Source organism: Coloeus monedula, assembly GCF_965178545.1.
Source record: "Coloeus monedula genome assembly, chromosome: 16".
Classification (NCBI taxonomy): domain Eukaryota; kingdom Metazoa; phylum Chordata; class Aves; order Passeriformes; family Corvidae; genus Coloeus; species Coloeus monedula.
In genome coordinates this window covers 15,516,643-15,539,819 of record NC_138796.1, presented here as the reverse complement: position 1 = coordinate 15,539,819, position 23,177 = coordinate 15,516,643, and the positions used below count along the sequence as shown (strand labels likewise).

The following is a 23,177-nucleotide window of genomic DNA, read 5'->3' as shown; positions in this document are numbered from 1 at the left end:
TTTTGTGGTGTGGTTGTGACACTCAAACCTCTCCCTGCTTGAGGGAGAGGCATCCATCCCCTCTACTCAGGGAGGATTATCTGTTCTGAAACCCCCAGGTGATGCCAGAGCCCCACACCTGTCCTTGGGACTGAGTCTGTGGCCTAGAATGGCCCCCTGGGCCCCACATCATAGGGACATGGGGGATTGGGGTGTCTCTTGGGGTGCTGGAGCTGTGGGAATGTCCATGGCACTCTGGGGTACTAGGAATTCCCTGTAGTCCTGGGGGAATTCTCACTAGAGTTGTCAGCATTTCCTTAGGGGAATCTGACAGTCCTGGGAGTATCAGGGCCTTCTTGGGGGAATCTGGGAGCTTTGGGAATATCAGGCATCCCCCTGGGTGTGTGGTGTCCCCAGGAGATGTCACAGTCCCCAGTTCCTCACAAGCACTGCACAAGTGCAGGGGGACCTCGGAGATTTGGGGTACCCCAGCTGTCATCAGTGGGGTGAAGGTGTCAGGGACACCAGGGAGGGGAAGCCTCCCCTGGTCACTGGCTGGGGGGGATGGGCTCACTGTGGCCCTTGGGCACACCTTGGGGCAGGGGTAGTGACAGGGACCCCCAGAGCCTTGGGAAGGACAGGTCTCATCCCCCTGCAGCCCCTCTACCAACCCCACCACCCCTATTGCCCCTGATACCCCTCAACAGCCCCATCAACACCCAGTCTCCCCTTGACTCTCCTTTCACAGTGCTTCCCAACAGCCCCTGCTCACTCTCCAGCCCCCCCAATGACCCCCAACGTTCCCCAGTGATGACCCAGAGGATCCCACTGCCCCACCACTTCATTCCCCATTTGCTATCCCACCATGAGCCAGTTTACCCAAGGAAGGAAAGGGATATGGGTTTGGCAAGGGCTTGGGGTCCACGGCCTCCCTGATCTCCTTCGACTGCTGGAGTTTTCCCCATGTTTGCCGTGGCCCTGATGGTTCAAGTCCCTGCCAGAGCTGTTATGAGGGGTCTGGCTGTCCCCAAACACAGTACAGGGGCTCTGCCCTGTCACCTGCTCCTCATGAACACGGGCTGGGCTGGTCTCTCATGGCTCCCTGAGGGGATTCTGTCCCAGCCCCCCAGGTTACCCTTTGGAGTGCTGGTTTAACCATTCCTATCCCCAAAGTAGCTACTAAAACACTTCAAATCATAGAAGATGTTGAGTTGGAAGGGATCCACAGGGATCACTGCCTCCAGCTCCCTGCTCTTCAAGAGACCAGTCTTCCCAGTACAAAGTGCCCCAGGTATGTGGGGGCTGGAAGACTCCTCCTCAGAAAGGGCTGAAGGCAGAGGAAAGAGTGGTAAAAAGGATTTTTGGCAGCAGTGCCTCTTCTGCCACCCTCCCTAGGCAGAGAGGTGCGGTGACATAGGTGGAAGCCAAGTTTTAACTGAAGTCTGCCAGAACTGGTTGGTAGAAAGGGTTTGGTAGAGTGGGAGAGGAGAACCGTGTGTGTGTGTGTATGAGGAGCTCAGCCTGCCACTGCTCCTTGGAGCAGCCTGCTCCAAAATCCCTGGGATCCAGAGTGTCTCTCTTGTCACCCCAAGGCCCACACTGTCCTGCTGCCAGGTCTCATTAAGTGAGTAAGGGGGTTGGAGATCCCCAGGATCCAGCAATAATGAACTCCCACATGAGCACCTGGAATGACATGGACTAAGGGGACAGAGGAGCTGAGACAACACAGAATAAACTCTTTTATAGAAGAGACAAGGCAGGTGCAGCTCTCGCCGTGTTCACCCAAGGAGGAAATCGGCTTCTGGCCATCAGTGGTGCCCGTGGGGATCTTCTTTCAGGGGTGGCATGATCTCTCCAGTCTCTAAAATCCTGTCCCCCTGCAGGATGAGAGCATGGTGAGCATTCCCTGTGGCATCCAGCCTCCCCCTGCACATCCCAGTCCTTCAGGGAACCTGCAGCTGTCCTCACTCCCAGGCAAGAATCTCACCACAGCTCACCCAGGACATTCACCCAACATTCCCAGAACACTGGAATAACATCACAGCAAAATTACCTGAAGTCTGTACTTGCTTTATCCCTTGTTTTCACTACAGAACAGCAGCCACACATTTTGAGCCTGCCTTGTTTTAAAAATTCCTTATAGCACTGCATAGCCCCCTCCAGCAGCAATCAGTGAGTCCAAACCCACAGCCCAGAGCCCATGGAGAGCCCTCAAAAATCAACCTGCTGCCCTAGTGCTGCTTGTTCCAGCTCCAGGCACAGTCTTGGCCTGCTGAGCTGACCTAACTCGACTGAAAAATTAGGCTGAAGACAGAGGCTGAAGGTTGACCTTCAGCATGTTGCTTTTGTGGTTGTTCAGGATGTTTTATAACTTTTGTTTTATAATTTTTAGATAGAGCACAATTAGGAGGTGTTATGCCAAAAATGGGCAGCAGTCAGAAAGGGCAGAGCGGATCTTCTGTGGGAATATTTGCCCTCTGACTTGTTGCACCAGTCAGTAACAGCTCAGAGCAGCCTGAAAACAGAAAAGACCAAACATTGTGATGCTCTCTGCTTCACGAAACTTGTCCCAAGCTGAGGTGACACAACTCTTCGGGGACACCTGAGTGTGGGGGACCTTCAGGGCCACCTGGGACCAAGCCAGAACCAACATTTCAGTGCTGACAATGAGGAGAAGCAGAGCCACTCCTGTGTGAGTTCAGGTGTAATAATCACTGGGGCTTTGAAGGCCCATGCCCAAAGGGAATGTTTGTATTTTCCACCCAGGATGGGCAGCATCAGCCAGGTTCTGTCAGCCAGGTGCTACAGAGGAGGTAACACTGAAACAGGGACTGAGGACAAGATGAAAGTGCCCAAACCCACTGTCCCTGTGCTGCTCCAGGACCAGGCTGCCCACAGAACCCAGGAAAGTTGTCACTAGACATTCCTCAGGTGCTGCACAGACCTCCCTGGAAACCTCTTCCCATCTGTGATAAGTGTTAAGAAACTTACAGGGAATATCCGTGGATTTGTCACAACCACACCGTGCGGTGTTTTCTGCAAGTGGGGGAGAAGAGAGGGAAAGGGTAAAGAAAACAGTGTTACTTGGAGGAAGCACAAAGCATTTCCAAAATGGGCACCCTGATCCTTCCAGAATACAAACTGTGCTAAGCACAGGGCTTGTTAAACCTTCCACTGCTTAGAGAAATACCTGAGACTACAACAGTCACACCTGCCGGGAGGGCAGGGCTGGCCCTTTTCCTTCCCCACACCAGCAGCTGCCCTGGTTATTCCCAGGGTTGTTCCTGCAGGACAGGAACAATTCAGACACAACTTTTCTGCTCACAGCACAGGCAAAGCTGGGCACTGCCATAATCATGGAATGGTTTTGGTTGGAAGGGACCTTAAACCTTCCACCCCCTTACATGGGCAGGGACGCCTTCCACTATCCCAGGCTGCTCCAAGCCCCAATGTCCAGCCTGGCCTTGGACACTGCCAGGGATCCAGGGGCAGCCACAGCTGCTCTGGGCACCCTGTGCCAGGGCCTGCCCACCCTCCCAGGGAACAATTCCTTCCCAATATCCCATCCAGCCCTGCCCTCTGGCACTGGGAAGCCATTCCCTGTGTCCTGTCCCTCCATCCCTGTCCCCAGTCCCTCTGCAGCTCTCCTGGAGCCCCTTTAGGCCCTGCAAGGGGCTCTGAGGTGTCCCTGGAGCCTTCTCTTGTCCAGGTGAGCACCCCCAGCTCTCCCAGCCTGGCTCCAGAGCAGAGGGGCTCCAGCCCTCAGAGCACCTCCATGGCCTCCTCTGGACTTGCTCCAGTAGATCCACATCGTTCTGCTGTGGGACCCCAGATCTGGAGGCACCTCTGCAGGTGGGGTCTCACAAGGGTGATTCTTTGTGATAAAATATCACAAAAAATTTATACAGAAGTGCTACCCCAGCAAGGAAACACAAGTGGTGAACAGGCCATGGGGAATGACCTTCATCTGCAACGAATGTAAGCGGCACGTTCACACCTCCGGGGTGGGATCACTCCTCGCATCATCCCCCCCACCGGGCCTTGGGCTTTTTCCAGCGTTTCCCCGCCCCTTCCCGGGCATTCCCTGTAACCCCCGGGGCCCCGCACGCACCTGGAGATGGTACTTCAGGAAGTAGGTGATGGCCCAGGCGGGGAGCAGCACCCGCAGCATGACGAAGCTGCCGGTCTGGTAGGCCTTGTGCACCTGCGGGCACAGCGACAGTCAGGCACGGGCAGCGGCCCAGGAAAGGCCGCACGGTGCCCGCGTCCCGCCGCTCACCTGCTGCCGCCAGAGCCCGCCGGGCTGCAGGAAGCGCTCCCAGAAAGCGCCCACGGTCCCGAGCTGCCGCGGCGGCAGGACGGGCTCCCGCGGGCTCAGCTCCTGGTCCCGCAGCCAGCGGCGCCGCAGGGCGCGGAGCTGCTGCACCCGCAGCCTCTCATCCTCCGCGGAGCCGCTCATGGCGCCGCCAGCCCGCTCGGTCCGGTCCCGTTCGGCCCCGCTCGGTCCGGTCCCGTTCGGCCCCGCTCGGTCCGGTCCGGTTCGGCCCCGCTCGGTCCGGTCCCGTTCGGCCCCGCTCGGTCCGGTCCGGTCCGGTTCGGCCCCGCTCGGGCGCCGTGTCCTTCGCCGCGGCGCGCGGCAGTGACGTCACATGGCGCGCAGCTGTGACGCGTCCAGCAAAGGCCGCCAAGGTGATGGCGGGGCTGTGGCGGCTCCGCCGTGAGGGAGCCGGGAGTGTCCGGCCTGGGGAGAAACAGCTCAGGGGTGACTTAACTGTGGCCTCCTCCAGTGCCTGAAGGGAACTGACGGGAAAGATGGGGCAGGTCTATTTGCAACAGCATGGAGGGTCAGGACACAGGGAATGGCTTCCCAGTGCCAGAGGCAGGGCTGGATGGGAGATTGGGAAGGAATTGTTCCCTGGGAGGGTGGGCAGGCCCTGGCACAGGGTGCCCAGAGCAGCTGTGGCTGCCCCTGCATCCCTGGCAGTGCCCAAGGCCAGGTTGGACACTGGGGCTTGGAGCAGCCTGGGCCAGTGGAAGGTGTCCTTGCCCATGGCAGGGGTGGAATGGGATGGTCTGTAATGACCCGTCCCGGACCAACCATTCCACGATCCCAATTATTCCATTATTCCCATATTCTGTGGTTCTGTGATTCCATGATTCCACGATTCCACTGTTTCCATGATACCATTATTTCATAGTTCCATGATTCCATGACTCTTATGATCCCAGTGATCCCCGTGTCCCCCTGATCCCGATGTTCCCACCGTCTCCCTGCCCGGGTCAGGCCCAGCCCGGGCCCAGCCGATGGGGGCCGTGGCGCCCCCTGCCGGCCAGGGCAGCTCGGGGGGGAGCACCGGGCGCGTCCCCGGGGGTCGCGGGTTCGAGCCCCCGCTCGGACGTTCCCTGGTTCGGGCCCCCGTCGGGCGCTCCCGCTCCGCCTTCTGGGCGGCTCCTCCTCCGGGGACTGCGCCAGGCGAGCCCGGGGACTCGCGGCCTGCCCGGCCGTGCGCTGCGGGGCCATGGCGGAGCCGCGGCCGGGGCTGGCGCTTCGCTTCCAGCGCCCGTTCCTGGCGGCGCGGCCGCTCCGCTCGCTGCCCTGGCCGGTACGGGGGGGCCGGATGGGGGGGAAGCGGCACCGCGGCGTTGTTTATTTATTTATCCTGTTTTAGGAACTCGAACAAAGCCTGCGGACTGCGCCGGACTCCGCGCTGCTCGCGGATATTCTGCACAAGGTGAGGGACAGCTCGGAGTCACCCCCGCGCCACCAACGCGCGGTGCCCCCGCGTGTCCCAAAAACCGCCGGGATTGCTCACAAATACAGGGATCGGTGACCCGGCGTCGCAGTGTTTCCTTGGGCCCTGCAGAGCTGCCGATTTCCTTCTCTGCCTGGTATTTGGGTGTTCTTCGATCAAAATTGAGACCCGCGTGCTAGAGCACTGAATGGCACAGTCAGCGCAGCCGCCCCCGGATATTCGGGAATACAGGGAATGGTGGTGCCTAAACTTGTCCCTGGGGATGGGAGATCACAGATCAGGCAGCAAAGCAACAAGGAAAGAAGGAAGAAAGGAGCAAAAGAAGAGGGAGAGTAAATTGGATTATTTGCGCTTCATTTTCCTCTTTATTCTTTTGAAAAGGGAGATTTTTGTTGCCACAAAAAGTAAGAAATTTGTGGCCCCAGATCTGTAAACTCACAAACCAGTCAGAAATCATCCAATCTCAATTTCTGGCATAGCATCTCTTGTACAGACTAAATCCCAGTGTGTTTCATGGCACCCAGAGCCAATTAATGATCGTTCTCTGGCCCTCAGTGCCTTTCCTGAACCTTCCCCTGGGTAATTGGTTTCCATGGCTGTTCTCATTTTAGACAATTCTTCACCCTCTGTGTATGAAATATCCCCCTTCAGCCAAGTACAGGAGGTGCTTCCTGACTGAGCTCATCAAAAAGGTACCTCTTGCTTTTCAGCTTATTTTTCACTCATTTTTCTCTTTTTTTCCTTTGAAAATACCTCATGTAATAACCAACCACAGCATTCAGTGTAAATGCAATGTATTAAAATGGGGCTTAGAGTGCAACTGTTTTCTGATTCCTGACAATGTGATGCCCAGAGCTGCCCTGTTCTCCCCCCCACAGCACGAATCCACAGCAGCTGAACCCCTGGATGAACTCTACAATGCACTGGCAGATGTTCTAAAAGAAGGAGAATCTACTCACTGTTACAAAAACTACTTACTGGTAAACACTGATACTGTTCTAAACCGTATTTACTCACCCAAACTAAGCAATAATTGGCTTTAAAAACACCCACCCTGAAGCCTGGAGTGCTTCCTGCCTTTTTTCAGGTGCTGCTGTTGATTGTAAACTCTAAACCCATGGTCTGTGCTGATCCACCTTTGCCTTCTCATGTCCTGCAGCCCTCGGGGGACTGTGTGAGCCTCTGTGAGAGCACAGCGCTGATCTCCGGGGGCACCACGGGGCTCGTCACGTGGGAAGCTGCTCTGCACCTGGCCCAGTGGGCACTGGAGAACCCCGGCGTGTTCAGGGACAGGTATGGCAGCAGCAGGGCTGGAGTCATGAGGAAAGATGTGGTCATTCATGTAGGATCACTGAATGGTTTGGGTTGGAAGGGACATCATTCCACCCCTGCCATGGCAGGGACACCTTCCACTGGCCCAGGCTGCTCCAAGCCCCAATGTCCAGCCTGGCCTTGGACACTGCCAGGGATCCAGGGGCAGCCACAGCTGCTCTGGGCACCCTGTGCCAGGGCCTGCCCACCCTCCCAGGGAACAATTCCTTCCCAATCTCCCATCCAGCCCTGCCCTCTGGCACTGGGAAGCCATTCCCTGTGTCCTGTCCCTCCATGCCTTGTCCCCAGTCCCTCTGCAGCTCTCCTGGAGCCCCTTTAGGCCCTGCAAGGGGCTCTGAGGTGTCCCTGGAGCCTTCTTCTCTCCAGGTGGACACCCCCAGCTCTCCCAGCCTGGCTTCAGAGCAGAGGGGCTCCAGCCCTCTCATACTGTGAGCTACACAACTGTAATTTAATAACAGAAATATTTAATGACAGACTATACACCCAAAATAACTGAAATTACACCCTTTTGCTGCTGAGCAATTGCTGCTCTTGTCTGTTCTGCAGCAGTCAAACTTTAAGCCAGGAGAGGACCTGTCAAGACATGGTTTAGGATGAAACCTTTGCACTGTGCAGTCTGACCTGCTCTGTGAGGGCACCTGTTCAGTTTTCAGTAATTTAACTAATGACCTTCACTCCACGCTGGGATTCACCAAGGATTATCTACACTAGATGATCAGTGTGCAGCTCTGATCACATCATCTCCACTTTATTTATAAGCAGTCAAGAGGAACAAGGACTTTTGAGGAAAGATAATTTAATAATAATTAAGCTTACAGGGGAAGGAACTGTGCTGCTCAGTGTGTTTCTCCCCACTGACTGAAAACTGGAGAGCCAGCTCAGGTGAAACAACTGTGCTGCAGATGGCTAAAGCCAGGGGGTAACATCTCTCATCCCTGTGGTGGGAATGCTTTGTGCCTTACAGAAATCAGCATTTCAGCTAATTAATTTTGTGCTGACAATTCCACTCTCAGTTATTCCCAACTCTCCAGTTGCTTGGGACAAAGGTTAGGTTGTGGATGGTTCACTCAAAAATTATTGTAATTATCTGGAACTGATTTTACCTTTAATTATATTTAGAATGTTTTGATTTCTAACTCAATGCAGAGTCCTGATAGTACTTTTTACTCCATTACCCTTCAGGACAGTCCTGGAATTAGGGAGTGGGATTGGTTTCACTGGAATTGCCATCTGCAAGACCTGCCAGCCCAGGACATTCATATTTAGTGACTGCCACCCCCGTGTTCTCAGACAGCTGGGAGAAAACATCCAGCTGAACGGCTTCATCCCGGAGCCTGCCGGGACCTGGAGCATCCAAACAGAGTCCCGAGGACAGGAGGTGGAAGGAAAGAACTGCCAAAACCCAAAAGTGATTGTTGCTGAGCTTGACTGGGGCTCAGTGACAGAAAAACAACTGCTGGGTCTCAGAGCTGACGTTGTCATTGCAGCAGGTACTGCACACACTCAGGGGGAGCAGGGATGGGCAGGGCTCAGCAACCCTGGCAGCCTCTTGAGGAATAACAATAAAAAAACCCCAACTACCTACAGACCTTTTTAGTGTATAAATTTGGAGGGAGTTTTCCATTTCTAATAATGGAAAATGTAGTGACGGTAGAATGATAGCAGTGGTACCTGGTGAGACCAGAATGTCTCAGCTGTAGGTCTTACACCCTGATTTGGAGCTTTGCAAAGAAAAACCTGAGAATCCAAGTGGAAAAATGACTTTGTCATCCGAGGTATCACAGGATGCAGTGACTGGGAATTGTATAAAATGAGGTCACTGCAGGGTACCTAATGCCAGTGACGCTGCTCAGAGCCCAGCCCAGCCCCAGCTGGACTCTGAAGGCAACAACTGAGGGGGACTGACATCTCTCTGCTGTTTGCTGTTACTCATTACAGCAGGATGTGCCCTTGTCACATTGCAGCACGAGTACCTGCAGTGGCACACACCTGGACACCTCTGTGTAGTAAACAACCCCTCTGAGTGTCAGCATTCCCCCACCTTGGTGCTCCCTCAGACCTCTCACCACCGTTTCTGCTCTCCAGGGAATGCCTCCAGATGAGAACTGCTGCAAGTCCTTGGCATCAGCCTCTAAACCACTCATTGCTAACAAGGCAGGTTTGTTTTGCCAAGGGCAGTGGGAACAGGGAGCACCAACACTCAGTGGTTGTGCTGCCTCCCTTAGGATGGGCTTAAATAAAACATCTGCCAATCCACTTACAAAAAGGAGCACTGATTTTCAGTGATGAAGGCATAGCACATAAAACATCAATATTCTCCTGCACTGTGAAGGTTGTATTTCTGCTTTGCAGTTTTTATTCTGGTTTTTGCTCAATTCTCAATAAATATTGTATGTTTCTCTTTTGGTTTTTTGTAGATGTGGTGTATGATCCTGAGATAATTTTAGTCCTCATTGGGATGCTACAGAAACTCTCCACCTCCAGAGCAGACACAAAAGCTCCTGAGGTGTTCATTGCCTTCACAATCCGAAATCCAGCCACGTATCAGCTCTTCCAGGCTGAGCTGGGTGGGTGCCTGTTCCATCCAGTGTTCAATAGTTTTGCCTTTTTGCCTCTTTGGCCATTACCTGTTCTGTGGTAGAGAGGAGCAGGAGCATTTGTTGGTGAGGAGCATTGTCCAAGAGCAGGATCTTATCCTAGAGCTGCATTTAAGAGCAGCAGCTTTTCCACGTGGATCTGAGCAGGAGCTTGGAATTCACCTTTAGGTACATCCTGGCTATCAGAGCTCACATCTGTGAGGGATGATTTGTAAATCTGGTGCCAACAGGAAAGTAAAAAAAGGTTTAAGCTTAAAGGAGGGAGCCATCTGTGCTGCACTGTCACAGTGATAACACCTGAGATGCAGCCTGAACCCTTTATCTTATCTTACCTGTTCTTTGAGGGTTAAAAGCCCCAGCTAGAGATTAAACAAAATAGGGATTTGGGGTTTTTTCTTCATATACACTTCTAAAGCCTCTTTTGCAGTCTCTTTGCTGCTCAGCTGGTGTTCAGCAACTGGATCTGATGATCCTTGTGGGTTCCTTCAACTCAGGGTATTCTGTGAAATTCTGGGTAATTCACAAAGTGACACTGAGTGTTCAGCAGAGGCATTAATGGGATTTTAAAAAAACACTCATAAGCATTTGCCTGTAGATCACAGCATGCTAAAGATCTCTTCTTACAGAACTGGTCATGCAACTTTTGCTCTTCATTTTATTAAGCATAAATATGATTCCCAATGTTTCTCTTCACAGATAAAGTTGGGATCAGGTGGCAGATGATTCCAGCCCACAGCAGCTGTAATTTTCTCTATGATGTGCAGCCAGATGTAACTATTCTACAGTTATTTATATAAGCTTGGCAAATAGAACTGGAATATTGAGACCAACAGGAGCTGTGTCAGCCTTGTAACAAGATTATCCTGAATTCTGGAAACAAGAGATTCTGAGGATACAACTGTACACATGGACACGTGGAGTTCTTCCTTCCTGTAATTCCCAGCGTGGATCCAAGCCTGCTGCTGCCCCTGGGAAGTGAGTGAACCCCAAGCAACAGAAACCAAAAAGCCCCAATCACACTTGGACTCTGTAGAAGACAACAGAATTCAAGTGGGGTTTTTTTCCCAGCTGTGTTGTGATTTTTAAGTGTTGGGGGCAACCTGCAGGATGAGGATCTCCCACAGACAAGGGAGCAAAACAATGGTTCAGAGTAATCGATGGGTTTTGATATTAAAACCAGCTCTAATTATCTGCTCTGGTCTTTTATACTTGTCTGTACATACTCGCAGTTTGGGTTATCTTAAAAATCCCCAATAAACAGTGACCAATACCTGCAGTTGTGTCCAGGAGAACTCTGCTGTAAATCAGGTGCATCTTTACTCTGCAGTGATGACAAGTCAGAATTGATGTCCCTTTCTCTCACACAAGGATTGCCACTTCCACAGTGGCTGCTGGGAGTGAAAAAGGAATCACACTCCACAGCAGTGCTCCAGGTATCCTGCAAGGAGGAAGGACTGAGCTCAACACCTGCTCTGAAACTTTCCATCATCCATTAATTGGTCCTGAAGCAGAAAAATCAAAGTGCTGCTCATACTCCTCTTTTGACTTCATTTTCTCTATTAAAAGCTATTTAAAAGGAAATGAAAAAAACCTTCAACCTCCTCCTTCTGTAGCAATGGAGAGAAAACTGATGATACCTAACTTGAAACCTGAAGAATCTTCTTATTCTTCAAGCTAAAGGAGACCACAACTGCTGGGATCAAGCAAGAAGAACCCCAGCCCAGGTTTTTGACTCCCTGTCCCCAAAAAGAATGAACTCAAAGGTGTTATTTCTAGAGTAAACACAAACTGAAAGCCCACACAGGAGCTCCTTTATCTCCCCTTACACAAAATTCAAATCAAAGGTTCTGTACAGAGCTCATTTTGGATCTAAAAAGTTCTATTATAGGAAGATGAAACCTCTCTAAAGCTTTTAGCATTACTGTTTAAGTAGAGAAGTGCCTGATTTACCTCCCTGAGCACAGGAATGGCCAAACCCCCAGAGAGGATTTTGACTGAAAACAGGAAAAAATCCCCACAAAAAATTTGGTAAATAAATCTTTGTGGATCATTCTTCCATCAATAGACTGGAGGTTTTGCCAAATTCCTGCAGTAAAGCAACTCAGCTCTTTATTTTCACCCTTTCCCTTCTGACAAAAGCAGATATTCAATGGTTGCTCAGGCAGAGTTTAAAACTGCTGGTGCAGAACCCACTGTCCTCACCCCTCCCACCCTGAAGCAGGAGCTCTGAGGAGCACTAAACACAGTCCAAACCAAGCACATTTACTCCTTCAGTGACTGACATCTTTTTTATCACCAAAAAGGTGATGAAAAAAATCTTCTAAGCCTTAGGCTTGCATGTGGGTACTGAGCTTAATAAAAAGCTGAAGGCTGTACCTGAGTAAGCACTCACAAAGCAAAGTGCCTTTGGATTAAGTTATACATACTTTACTCATATATTTTGGGTTTATTTTTCCCTTTTCTGTTCATCTGTTCAAAAAGAGATCAATTTTATGTTCTTTCCCAAGGTAAATGGGCACATTCATTTCAGAGTACAAGGAGAACACTCACTGCAAGCTCTGCTTTCCTCTAAGTGCCCAGTAAAGCTGTCACACGCCAGTGCTGTGCTTCCACACTCCTGCATGCACTGTCAGAAGGAAAAACAACTTCAAAACAAAATGGTTCTGTCTCAATAAAACCACACAGGAGGATATTCAGTGCTTGGGCAATTAACTGGTAAATCACAGAATCATTTAGGTTGGAAAAGACCTCCAAGACCATCGAGTTGACCAGCTGAAATGAACCAACTCAAATGAAAAGCATCTGCCATATGCTGGAAAACCCATAACCCAAATCACCTACTACTGTGCTGACTGTACAGGAGGTAAAGCTGGTAAGAGTTTCTATCTGTATTCAAGGATCTTCACCAAAAAGGGACCTTCAAGCAACACAGGTTCCCACACAGCAAACAGCCTCAGCACCTTCAGCACCTCCTACTCACCCAGGAAGCTGAAATTGTAAAGGAAGAGTGTGAGAACCCCATGCCAAGATGAAAGAGTTAGAAACTGTAAGTGCAGACAATACAAAGTGTTTATTCACTGTCTCCCAAATCTCTGCAGCTGCAGGAATGTATTTGACAGCCTCCTTCCCCCCAGTCATTCCTTGTTCCCCAGCAAGGGAAGGACGATCTGGTCCCAGCTCTCGTCCCAGCGCAGCTGCCGCGACACTCGCAGGTTCTCTCGGAAGCTGTGAAGTTTCCCTTCCAGGTTAGGGAATTCCAAGAAAAGCATCTGTAATTTAAAAAGCAAAACCACAGAAAAATAACCATCATGTTCCATTTCAGGCTCATTCCAGCCTCCCCAGTGTTAACCCTCAACTACAACTGCAGTTCTGGGGTCTGGCCCCACAAAGAGAGACCAAGGACAGTATCTGAAATGCTTTTGCCAGCTTCAGATTCACATTGAAACAGAAGTGAGGCAAACAATGCTCAGCAGGCCAAGCAGTACCTTGTGAGAATGCAAAACACACAGGTGATGCTCAGATCTGAAAAGGCTGCTCACACAGTGGCACCTCTGGGGTTATTTCTGGGGGGAAAGAAATCCGTCAGAGCCCTTTACCTTCAGTTGTTCTGCGAGTTCCTTCGAGTCCCTGAATATCAGACCGTTCTCATTGTGTTTCACCAGCTCGTGTAAACTGTGAAAAAAAGTCACAGAAGGAAAACTGAAGCAAAAAGCAGCGAGTTTTATTTCAAATGTTGCACAGTGACACCCAAAGAGACCAAACCAGGATATCTGTATCATTATGGTTCCAGATGTCACAAGCCCCACACCTGACAGAATGGAATTAAACAGGCAGTTTTAAACAGTTAAAGGCTTCTTCTCCTTTCTGTGTCAGATTAAATCTACAACTGTACCAAAGGGCCCTCATTCTGTCTTTGTGCCACTCATCTGGACATCCATTACAAACCAGGGCAATCATCTACTTTAAAACTAACCCACAAGGAAAATCTGTCCATGATCCATCATGAAATCTTCACAGAGAATTTACCTCCTTTTATAAAGCTACTGTTTTCTCAAAGGACCATAAATTCCAAGAATGCCTGTGCATACACTCAGCCTTTCACTGAACAGATGTGTCTATGCAGAAGAAAGCCTTTTTAAAAATTAAATATATGGAAACAGTGGAATACAGAGATTTTTTTTTAAGGCAAGTGGTCACATTAAATGCTCCCAATTTTGTAGAAACTAGTATTAATTTTTAAACTTAAAACAACCTTGATTTCTATCTTACTGAATTTTAAAAATGGTATAATACAGGAATCTCATTAAATTCCTGCAGTAGTTGCTGAACTTTGGCTTTGTAAGAATATTGCTCTAGGTGATTCCCTTGAGCTGTAACAGAATAAGCTCTTACCATTCAAAATGTATTGCACACACAGGTAAACAGCAGCCAAACATATCCACCACTTTCATGGGCAAATCCAAACCACTGGAGGATTGATGGAGACACACCCCCAGGTCTGCTGAGCCTGAAAAACAAACACAGCAGAGTCTGAACTCTCTGAAAGCAGCTCCTCTGTCCCCCTGCAAACCTTTATTTCTGTGCTGCTCTGGATGGTGCAAGTGAAACCTTCAACTACCCAGACTGACACAGTTTCAAGCAATCGGGAAAAAATAAAGCACAGGATGTTTTGTGACTCACATGAGTCATGTTTTAGAAAAGTGATAAGTGAGTGCATGTTAAATTAAAGGGATTTCGAAGTTTTATGTATCTTAAAACAGCCTTTCTGCCTCTTAATCTGCTAAAAATGGGTAAGTAAAGGAAAACCCCATCACAATCCAATCAGGATACACTGCATGGCTCACTATTGACCTCTCCCAGTTGAGGTCAGCTCAAAACAGAGGAATTACAGTGTGATTTTACAGACATTATGTTCATTACTTGAAAAGGACCAAATAAACAGTGTTTTACAGCCACATAAATTGTCAGGCTCTAACTCTGCAGAAGGAAGATCACATTGAATATGTATTTTATTACTTTATTATTCCCACTTCATGCTGTTACAATGAAGATGCTGAGGGAATAACATTCCAATGACACGTTAATTTAGAATTTCAGCTGCTTTTGGTTGCTCCGCCAACAACTTTTTCATTTCATTTACTGGAGTGACCCTGAAGGTAAAGTAGAACATGCACAGACACCCATATTTCAGCAGAGTTGGAAGAAACAAAAAGTGCAAAGAACAGGCTGAAACAGCAACACAGCTACTTCTTGGGAAAACAGGGAAAAGCTAGCCAGAGGAATTTAGCAACTTTGCTGGAATGAATCAAATCCATGAATATCCTGTCACTAACCAGTAACATTCCTGACTATATTCTCCCAGCTTCTGTGCACAGTCTGCATCAGCCCCCTGCCACTGTGCCAAGTTGTTTCCCACACATCCTCTAGCCTATTCCATCACCCACTGTTTACCAAGCAGAAGAGGGTAATCCTCAGCTTCCAGCCATGGTGTACAGATCTGGATATGCTTAAAGTGCAGTTTTTGGATCAGTCCATTGTAGTAATCTTTTAGAGGTCCTTTGCCTGTTTAAAACAGAAGAAACTGTTTTATCAAGATGACTGAAAACAGTGAGGTCTGTGAAATACAAGCTCCTGTTGGATCAGGTGCACAAACAGGATACAACACTTGTGGTATCCATAAAAAGACATGAAAAATCTAAGTTCCCTTGAAAGCAATGTGCACCTGGACTTCTCTTACTCAGTAATTCAATGAGTTTTCCATCAATGTAGAATTGTGGAGTTTTTAAGGTTGGCAAAGCCCTCTCAGATCAAGTCCAGCTGTTCCCCAGCACTGCCAAGGCCACCACTGACCCATGCCCCAAGTGCCACATCCACATGGCTTTAAATTGCCCCAGGGATGGGGATTCCACCACTGCCCTGGGCAGCTGTGCCCATGACCACCCTTTCCATGAAGGAATTCTCCCAATGTCCAATCTAAATCTCCCCTGGCACAGCTTGAGGCTGCTTCCTCTGACATTGCTTTTGCAGCATCATCTCAACATTGACCTTAAATTGTTTTTCATGCAGAGCTGGAGCAGACAGGGAGGCTCTTTAAAGATGTGCCATTAGTAGATGGTGCAATAATTCAGCTATTAATCACTGTTCTTATAACCAGACACAAAGGAGAGAGTCCCTCCTCTCTCCCCACCAGCAACAAAAGAGTCAGCACAGAACAAAAGTGACAATGAAACCTTCTGTTAGCACTGAAAGAATTGTAACACAAATATTCTTACCTGTTATCACACACACTAAAGCTGGAAGCTTGGCTCCCTCCTTGATAAACCTCTCATAATCTGGAGAAGGTAAAACACTGGTCAGAGCTGACAAACATGAGGGTGCTTGGTTTAAGAGTGCTGACAGTGCTTTCATTATTGAGCTTCCCACTACAAGCAATCTCCTTACAAGCATGTATCTGTAACACAGCAGTAAATTCAGCAATGTTAACAGTTACAGACTTCTACAGAAATAAATCAGGCTGTTTATGCACTATGCATAAAGCATTTCTGCAACTGCTCCCCAATCAGTTGCTTCAGTAGATCAATTTAGAACTGCAGCTGCAAAGTCTACAAGATAAGACAAAGTATTCCCTCCCTTCCTATTAGCAGATGCCTATGGAGAGTAGGTCTAATAGCTCAGAAAATAAAACTGCAGTTTAGGAGCCACTTAGAGATTAAATTCTCCCTGACATCTCCTCTAATTGAATTCAGATGTTGCACTGCTGTATTTCAATTACTAATCTGAAATTACTGCTAATTAATCAAATACAACTGCATTTTCATCTGAATATAGAAGCACTGCTCTTTAGCAAAACCCTTCTTAAGTGTCCAGAAGACCTCTCTGAAAAAGTGAGATCAATTCCTTCATACCAACCTTCTAAAGCTCTCAAAAGGACTGAGAAGTCTTCATCCTCTGAAAGAGAAGGCTTTATTAGTGACATTCATATTTCTATAATATTTAATTTTTGTCTTTAAATAACAATTGAGATTTTCCTCATCTTCACCTACACAATTTCAATACAGACCATGTACTCAAAAGTTAAGTATATAGTCTGTATTTAAAGATTACTATTTACTACAATGTACTATTAAAAATCCCCTAGTGTATTTTCAGAAATAGAAGTCCATAACCACGCACAGTGTTTGTTTATTTCCCTTGCTGGCAACATGACAGACAAACCAGCTACAAAAACTGCACATCTTCGAAGCCATCAAGTTAAAATTTTCTAGTTTCTAGGACTGAGAATTAAATATAAAAACTGCCCTGATTATTCAAAGATAAAGACAATCCTGGCCATGGTCACTAACAATGGATTTGTTTCCACTCTCTGTTCCCTTCTTCATACAGAGGGAAAAAATGTACATAATTATGTAATAAACATTGTCAAAAACCATGGAATCACAAATTGGTTTGGGTTTGATGGGACCTTAAAGCTCATTTCATCCCAGCCCCCTCCATGGGCAGAGACACCTTCCACTAGAGCAGGGTGCTCAGTAAGGAGTAAATATTTGAGTTTCTTAATCTGTTTTGCACCAGCATGCAAGATAGTATGTATAGAATGAAAGCTCAAAAAAAAAAGTAGGAAACTTCTTTTAATCATTCTTAAAGCTGTGCTCTATAATTAAAATGTAACTTCTAAAAAATCATTTGTAGCATTACATAAGTTATACAACGTTTAGTTGTATCATACACACCTTGTCTTCAAATCCTTCCAGGAAAACAAAGGAAAAACACAACTTCAAGTGTGAGAAAGTACAAACAGTCCTATTTTATATGAAAAATAAAACTGATTCCCAACCTGTCCAGCTGGTGCTGCTGATGAGAAGGGCTGGCCGGCCCCTGGTCTTCACCACATTCCCACTTTTCCCATCCCTCTCGGTGAAGGCCGATCCCTCGGCACTGGGATTGACAGCTCTGTACTATGGAAACACAACTTCCTGAGGATGAGCTACATCCACAGCCAGCAACAGCAGGGAACACTCTGCTTAACTGGCATGAATTCCCAGACACTTGGCTTCAGATTTGCTGCTCAACTTGTCTAGGAACAGTCACTACATTACAGAAATATCAGGACAGGGCAGGCCATTTTTCCCTCTTTCCTGCTGCTACAGGCACAATTCCACTTCCCAACCAAATGTTTTCCTTTACAAGTTGAGCAGAGTCAGCCTCCCTTTCCACAGTCTGTCTCACACTTAGCACAGCATGGAGGCCAACAGCACATTTATTCAATTGAACTCAGAACCTACACATTCTGAGCTGGGCATTTCCAAAAAAACCCCACCACGCACTACAGATTTCACTTCATTTTCAAGCATTAATTTGGTGAAGTTAACTCCCTGGTACATCTGCTACAGGTGAGATCCTGCACACAGCCAGAGAGGAGTGTTTAACCCTTGGACCAAGATCCTGAAGGCTCTCCACAGGAATTAAGGAAGGGATGCTATTAAGGAAACATCCAACCACTGCAGTGTGGGTCAGTGGGAAGCAGACAGCTGCAGAGCTCCACCCTAGATACTCATCACAGATTCCCTCGCTGCTTATGCCAACTTCTTTAAAAACAAAACACTTCTACTTCTTGTGTCACCACAGTTCAATCATTTCACTTTTTCTGGCCTGTCCTAGTGACAATTCAGGCAACTCAAAGCCCCCTGTGCCTGCTGGGGGTCAGAACTTGTGACCCTCTCCCCCACAATTATTTCTGGTCACTTAAGTGCCACAACTCCATGTCCCTTGGTTTAGGACTGTAAGGGCAGCTGCTCTTGCACATACCGTGGTTTGAAAGGCTCATAGTCCTTGGCAAGTTTCATGTACAAATTGTGTTGGAGGTCTAGTGGTGTTTCCTTAAAATAAGATGCTGGTTTGTCATACAAAGTTACAGCCCTGCAAGGAAATAAATGTGTGGCTTAAATAAGATACAGATGTAACAACATGCACACGGTACAGTGGCAGGCTGCAGCAGTGTAATCAGAAAGAAATTAACTAAATCAATACAGCAAAGTAATTAATTTTTTGACTCTTACAACTTCCCTTATTCCTGAAGTTTGCTGGAACACAGCAAGGTGGACACGAGTAACAAAGAACCCCTTTCTTGTGTGCATATTCTATGGGTGAACTGCACCTGTAAAAACTGCAGACATCACTCTCCTGATTTTCAAACTTACTCCATAACTGCCCCTGAGCAACTCTGATCATGAAGCCCTCTGACTGGAAAAGACAAGCTGGCAGGCCAGACTAATTGTTCAAATCCCAGTGATATCTGTCCCATTCTGACTCCATGGGCAGCCTGCAGCAAACTTCCACGGCTCCTGGGTTGGCACCCCAGTCAATGGGGTGTTAGTTTAGAAGGATAATGAAGATTCCTGAATGCCCACACTCCACTGGCTCATCACAAAACTGAGCTGATGTGTTTCAGTGGTGATGGATGGGCTCAGGAGAGCTGCTTTTGTCATTATTCTGAATCCTGAATCCTCAGGGATCTGTTCTTTCATTTACTCAGCACACACACACTGAATTGTCTGAGATCTGTGACTTACTTGATCTTGAAATTCACCCAGAGATCTTTTTTCATGGCATCAGTGACACACAGGTTATAGTCAGACAAGCGCCCAAAAAGCTTTTCATACCTGACAGAAATTAAATGTCAGTCAGAAACCACAGGCAGGCAATTGCAGCAACTGTCCCCAGTGCCCATGCTTGATAAAAGCCAAACAACACCCAAAGAAACCCAACTGCCCCCAGAACTGAAATCTGATTGCCAATTTTTGATGAACTCCTACTCTCCCAAGCCTTTAAAGCCTTTAACTACACATAACCAATTATATTCAGCAAGGAGCTGTTCAAAGAAGAGCTGGAGTGTAAAGCAGCATTGGAGAATAATAAAAAAACCCAGCACATATAAAGAAATTCCAGTAACAAGATCAACATTTGCATATGCACATAAAAGCAACCTGCCTACTTCCTGCAACCCCCCTCCCACGTGTTCAACAAAGGCAGCTGCAGAAAAGAAACCAGTTTTACACAGCAAAGCCCAGAAATCCCTCCCTGTGCCAATTATATTCTCCCCACTGGTTTCCATTCTGCATTCCACCAAGGCATGTGCTTTATAAAGAGCAGAAATGACTGTACAAACCATTTTGCAATCAGGACTAGTGGGTGGTTCCTCCCATGACTCAGGCTCATGATGGTGTATCCATAGTTGTGCCAATCAATGATGAGTTTGCTCCCCCAGAACAGTCCTGCCACCCAGGCAACAGCTATACTGGGTAAGCCTGGGGGATTCTGCTCAAAAACCAAAACAAAAATAGCATAAGACTGTAACCAAGTGACAAGCACAAAGCATCTACCAGAAACAAAAAATCAAATTGAAAATGCAGCACTTTAAAGGAGCTTCATAAACAGAGACTTTGTATTCACCTATGAACACTGGCAGGCACTTCAAATTTAACTCTGGGATCAAGATCAAAACTCCCCTCCAATAAACACACCAACTTTACTAGTAAGATTTAATCTTTACTACTACCCATGCCAATGAAGTTTGAAAGCACAATTAACGGGAAGAGAAAACGTGACTTGTTAATAGACAAAGTTTAGAGCCAAAAAATACCTGGATACAGGTTTACACCACTGATGGGGCCAGTTCAGCTCTGAAATAATTAGAACAATGTCTGAAACAGCTTAAAATGCCCTGTAATGTAGCACTATTTATTTTTATTGAAATTAGTCCCAACACAAAACATACCTGAAGAAGAATATAGGATGGCTGTTCTATCCTCAGCAATGTGTACAGTAGCTGCACTGACTGCACAAGAACCTTTAGGACATACTGGAAAAGCTTTGGACCCACTGCAAAGTGACAGAAAAGCAGGTAAGAACATTAGAGCTCTCCCCACAGCAATGTGAGCATCGTAACAGAAGCAGGCAGCTCTGCAGAGACAGGGTCAAAATAACATGAAAATGGAAACCTGTTTAATAACTTTACCCACGACCTGGGTAAGTGATTGAGTGCACCCTTAGCAAGTTTGGAGATGGCACCAAGTTGGGTGAGAGTGACAATCTGCTTGAGGGTAGGAAGGCTCTGCAGAGGGATCTGGACAGGCTGGATCACTCCAAGGCAGACCTTGAGGGGCTGGAACATGTCCAGGGAAGGCAACAAAGCTGGGAAAGGGCTGGAGCACCAGGAGCAGCTGAGGGAGCTGGGAAAGGGGCTCAGCCTGGAGCAAAAGAGGCTCAGGGGGGACCTTGTGGCTCTGCACAAGTCCCTGACAGGAGGGGGCAGCCGGGGGGGAGTCGGGCTCTGCTGCCAGGGAACAGGAACAGGAGGAGAAGAAATGGCCTCAAGTAGTGCCAGGGGAGGGGCAGGTTGGATATTGGGAAAATTTCTTCACGGGAAGGGTGGTCAGGCATTGGCACAGCTGCCCAGGGCAGTGCTGGGGTCACCATCCCTGGAGGGATTTAAAAGTGGATGTGGTACTTGGGGATATGGGTCAGTGGTGGCCTTGGCAGTGCTGGGGAATTGGCTGAACTCAAAATTCTTAGAGGGCTTTTCCAACCTTTATGATTCTGTGATTCTACTCTATGATCACTAAAAAGCTACATAAACATCTTGTGATCCCTACAAATTCTCATTCTGTATTTTGTACAGAAAGAAATCATAAAATCATGGAATAGTTTGGGCTGGAAGGGACCTTAAGGCTCATCTCACTTCATCCCCTGCCATGGGCAGGGACACCTCCCACTATCCCAGGTTGCTCCAAGCCCCGCCGAGCTCTGGCCTTGGACGCTGCCAGGGATGGGGCAGCCACAGCTTCTCTGGGCAACAGGGGTAAACACAAGGTGAGGGAGGAAGAGGCAGAATGAAAATAATTTCCACATTTCACTCTGCATGTGAACAGCACCAATGTACCGCCAGCTGCTTGATCCAGCGACTCCTGTTTTTAACAGAGAAAGGGAGCCAAGAGCGTGGAGCTGGGCCCGCACACGCTGCGGGCTGTTCATCGTCGCACGCACCCCTCGCTCCCCGTTCCCTCCGCTCCCCGGCGCGGCCCTCACGCACCTCGCAGCCCGCGCAGCTCCGCCACGGGCACCAGCCGGATGTTCTCACTGCGCAGCACGTCCCGGTGCGGCCGGTTCTCTACGAGGGGAGAGCCCGGTCAGCGGCGCGGCCGCCCCGCCCGGCCCCGCGGCCCCCCGGCCGCCCCTCACTCACGGAGGTAGCCCAGCAGAGCGACCTCGCGCCCGTGCCGGGCCAGCGCCAACGCGTGGTACTGCATCCGCGGGCTGCGGCCCAGGTCCCCCAGCACGGCCACGCACACCCGGCCCCCGCCGCCCGCCCGCCGCCGCCGCCGCCGCCACAGCAGCAGAAACAGCAGGCCCAGCACCGCGCCCGTCACCGCCGGCCACAGCCCCGGCCACGGCCCCGGTGCCGCCATCTTTGAGCGCCGGCGAGGCGGGAAAGGCGTGCAGAGCGCGCCCCCTGGCGGCGCGGAGGTGCCGCGCTCTGAGGGGACCCCGGAGGGACGGCGGGACCGGGGCAATTACAGAGAAAGCGGTTAGTTAATTACAGCGCTACAGAGAGGTTAATTAATTACAGCCGTCCCGGACACTCGTCCGCACTGTTTCCTGCTAAATTTTAGCGTATCTCGAAGTCAGGGGTGATTTCAGGGCAGCCCCATTACCATCAATGCATGTGCTTGTCTTCATTTTGAATTCAGCTAAATCCCAACTAGATCTTCTCTGTATCTGAGTTAATACTCTACATATTCCTGTGATATCCCTCAGTTTGTTGTCTCAATCTCCGATCCTACCAGGTACTAAATCCCTTCAACATTTCCATCCCACTGGGTTCTCATACATGTACATCATAAAAAATTTCCACCTGTTTTCAGCTTGCTGATCCCTGTTTTCTGGTGGAAATACGGAGCAAACAGAAGCCTCCTGACAGAAACGTTTGCCACGTTATCTTGGCACCACGGAAGTGACTGAACACCACATTGAAAAAAATCATTAAATTGTACAAAAGTTTAAAACTAAGTCAGTTGTACTGGCCAAGAATCCAATAGGTGGTATCAAACAATGCAGAAAACAAATGGTATTTCTTCACTACAAACAGGGGTGAAGACACAAATGAAGGATGTTGGTGACCAGGGACAGGACCCAGGGAACGGCTGGAGCTGGGCCAGGGCAGGGTCAGGTTGGAGAGCAGGGAAAGGTTCTTCCCCAGAGGGTGCTGGGCACTGCCCAGGCTCCCCAGGCAATGGGCACGGCCCCGAGGCTGCCAGAGCTCCAGGAGCATTGGGACAGCGCTGCCAGGGATGCCCAGGGTGGGGTTGTTGGGGTGTCTGTGCAGGGCCAGGGTGGGACTGGATGATCCCTGTGGGACTCTTCCCACTCAGGACATTTCACAATTCCATGATTCTCTCTGCATACCCTTGTGGCCACCCATCTGAATGGTATCCTGCTATTCCAGTTATGTTTCTTTGCC

General features: G+C 48.8%; 3 protein-coding genes across 6 annotated transcripts; 1 reads left to right on the top strand and 2 right to left on the bottom strand.

Moving 5' to 3' along the window:
- Positions 1-1,693: 1,693 nt before the first annotated feature.
- NDUFB6 (NADH:ubiquinone oxidoreductase subunit B6) lies at positions 1,694-4,615 on the bottom strand. Of its 2 annotated transcripts, none has more exons than XM_082292158.1 (5): positions 4,562-4,615; positions 4,259-4,491; positions 4,091-4,183; positions 2,971-3,015; positions 1,694-1,856 (listed from the first exon to the last, which is right to left on the bottom strand). In XM_082292158.1, the coding sequence occupies exons 2-5, from the start codon at positions 4,436-4,438 to the stop codon at positions 1,788-1,790; spliced, it is 387 nt and encodes a 128-aa protein (XP_082148284.1). In that variant the 5' UTR covers positions 4,439-4,491; positions 4,562-4,615; the 3' UTR covers positions 1,694-1,787. The 2 variants fall into 2 exon arrangements, with proteins under 2 accessions (XP_082148284.1, XP_082148285.1); XM_082292159.1 differs by having other exon boundaries at positions 4,557-4,564.
- An 850-nt stretch (positions 4,616-5,465) lies between these two features.
- EEF2KMT (eukaryotic elongation factor 2 lysine methyltransferase) lies at positions 5,466-11,034 on the top strand. 3 transcript variants are annotated; one of them, XM_082292509.1, is made up of 8 exons: positions 5,466-5,582; positions 5,649-5,711; positions 6,344-6,424; positions 6,611-6,712; positions 6,892-7,025; positions 8,247-8,554; positions 9,482-9,631; positions 10,358-11,034. In XM_082292509.1, exons 1-8 carry the CDS (start codon positions 5,499-5,501, stop codon positions 10,456-10,458), a joined length of 1,023 nt encoding a protein of 340 aa, XP_082148635.1. In that variant the 5' UTR covers positions 5,466-5,498; the 3' UTR covers positions 10,459-11,034. The 3 variants fall into 3 exon arrangements, with proteins under 3 accessions (XP_082148635.1, XP_082148634.1, XP_082148636.1); XM_082292508.1 differs by having other exon boundaries at positions 6,820-7,025; XM_082292510.1 differs by lacking the exons at positions 9,482-9,631; positions 10,358-11,034 and adding an exon at positions 9,003-9,422 and having other exon boundaries at positions 6,820-7,025.
- A 1,720-nt stretch (positions 11,035-12,754) lies between these two features.
- On the bottom strand, positions 12,755-21,877 carry ALG1 (ALG1 chitobiosyldiphosphodolichol beta-mannosyltransferase). The gene is made up of 12 exons (XM_082292068.1): positions 21,750-21,877; positions 20,436-20,539; positions 19,827-19,975; positions 19,231-19,320; positions 18,467-18,577; positions 17,496-17,611; positions 16,571-16,609; positions 15,934-15,993; positions 15,113-15,223; positions 14,054-14,168; positions 13,258-13,333; positions 12,755-12,930 (listed from the first exon to the last, which is right to left on the bottom strand). The coding sequence occupies exons 3-12, from the start codon at positions 19,874-19,876 to the stop codon at positions 12,796-12,798; spliced, it is 903 nt and encodes a 300-aa protein (XP_082148194.1). The 5' UTR covers positions 19,877-19,975; positions 20,436-20,539; positions 21,750-21,877; the 3' UTR covers positions 12,755-12,795.
- Between the last annotated feature and the right edge of the window lie 1,300 nt (positions 21,878-23,177).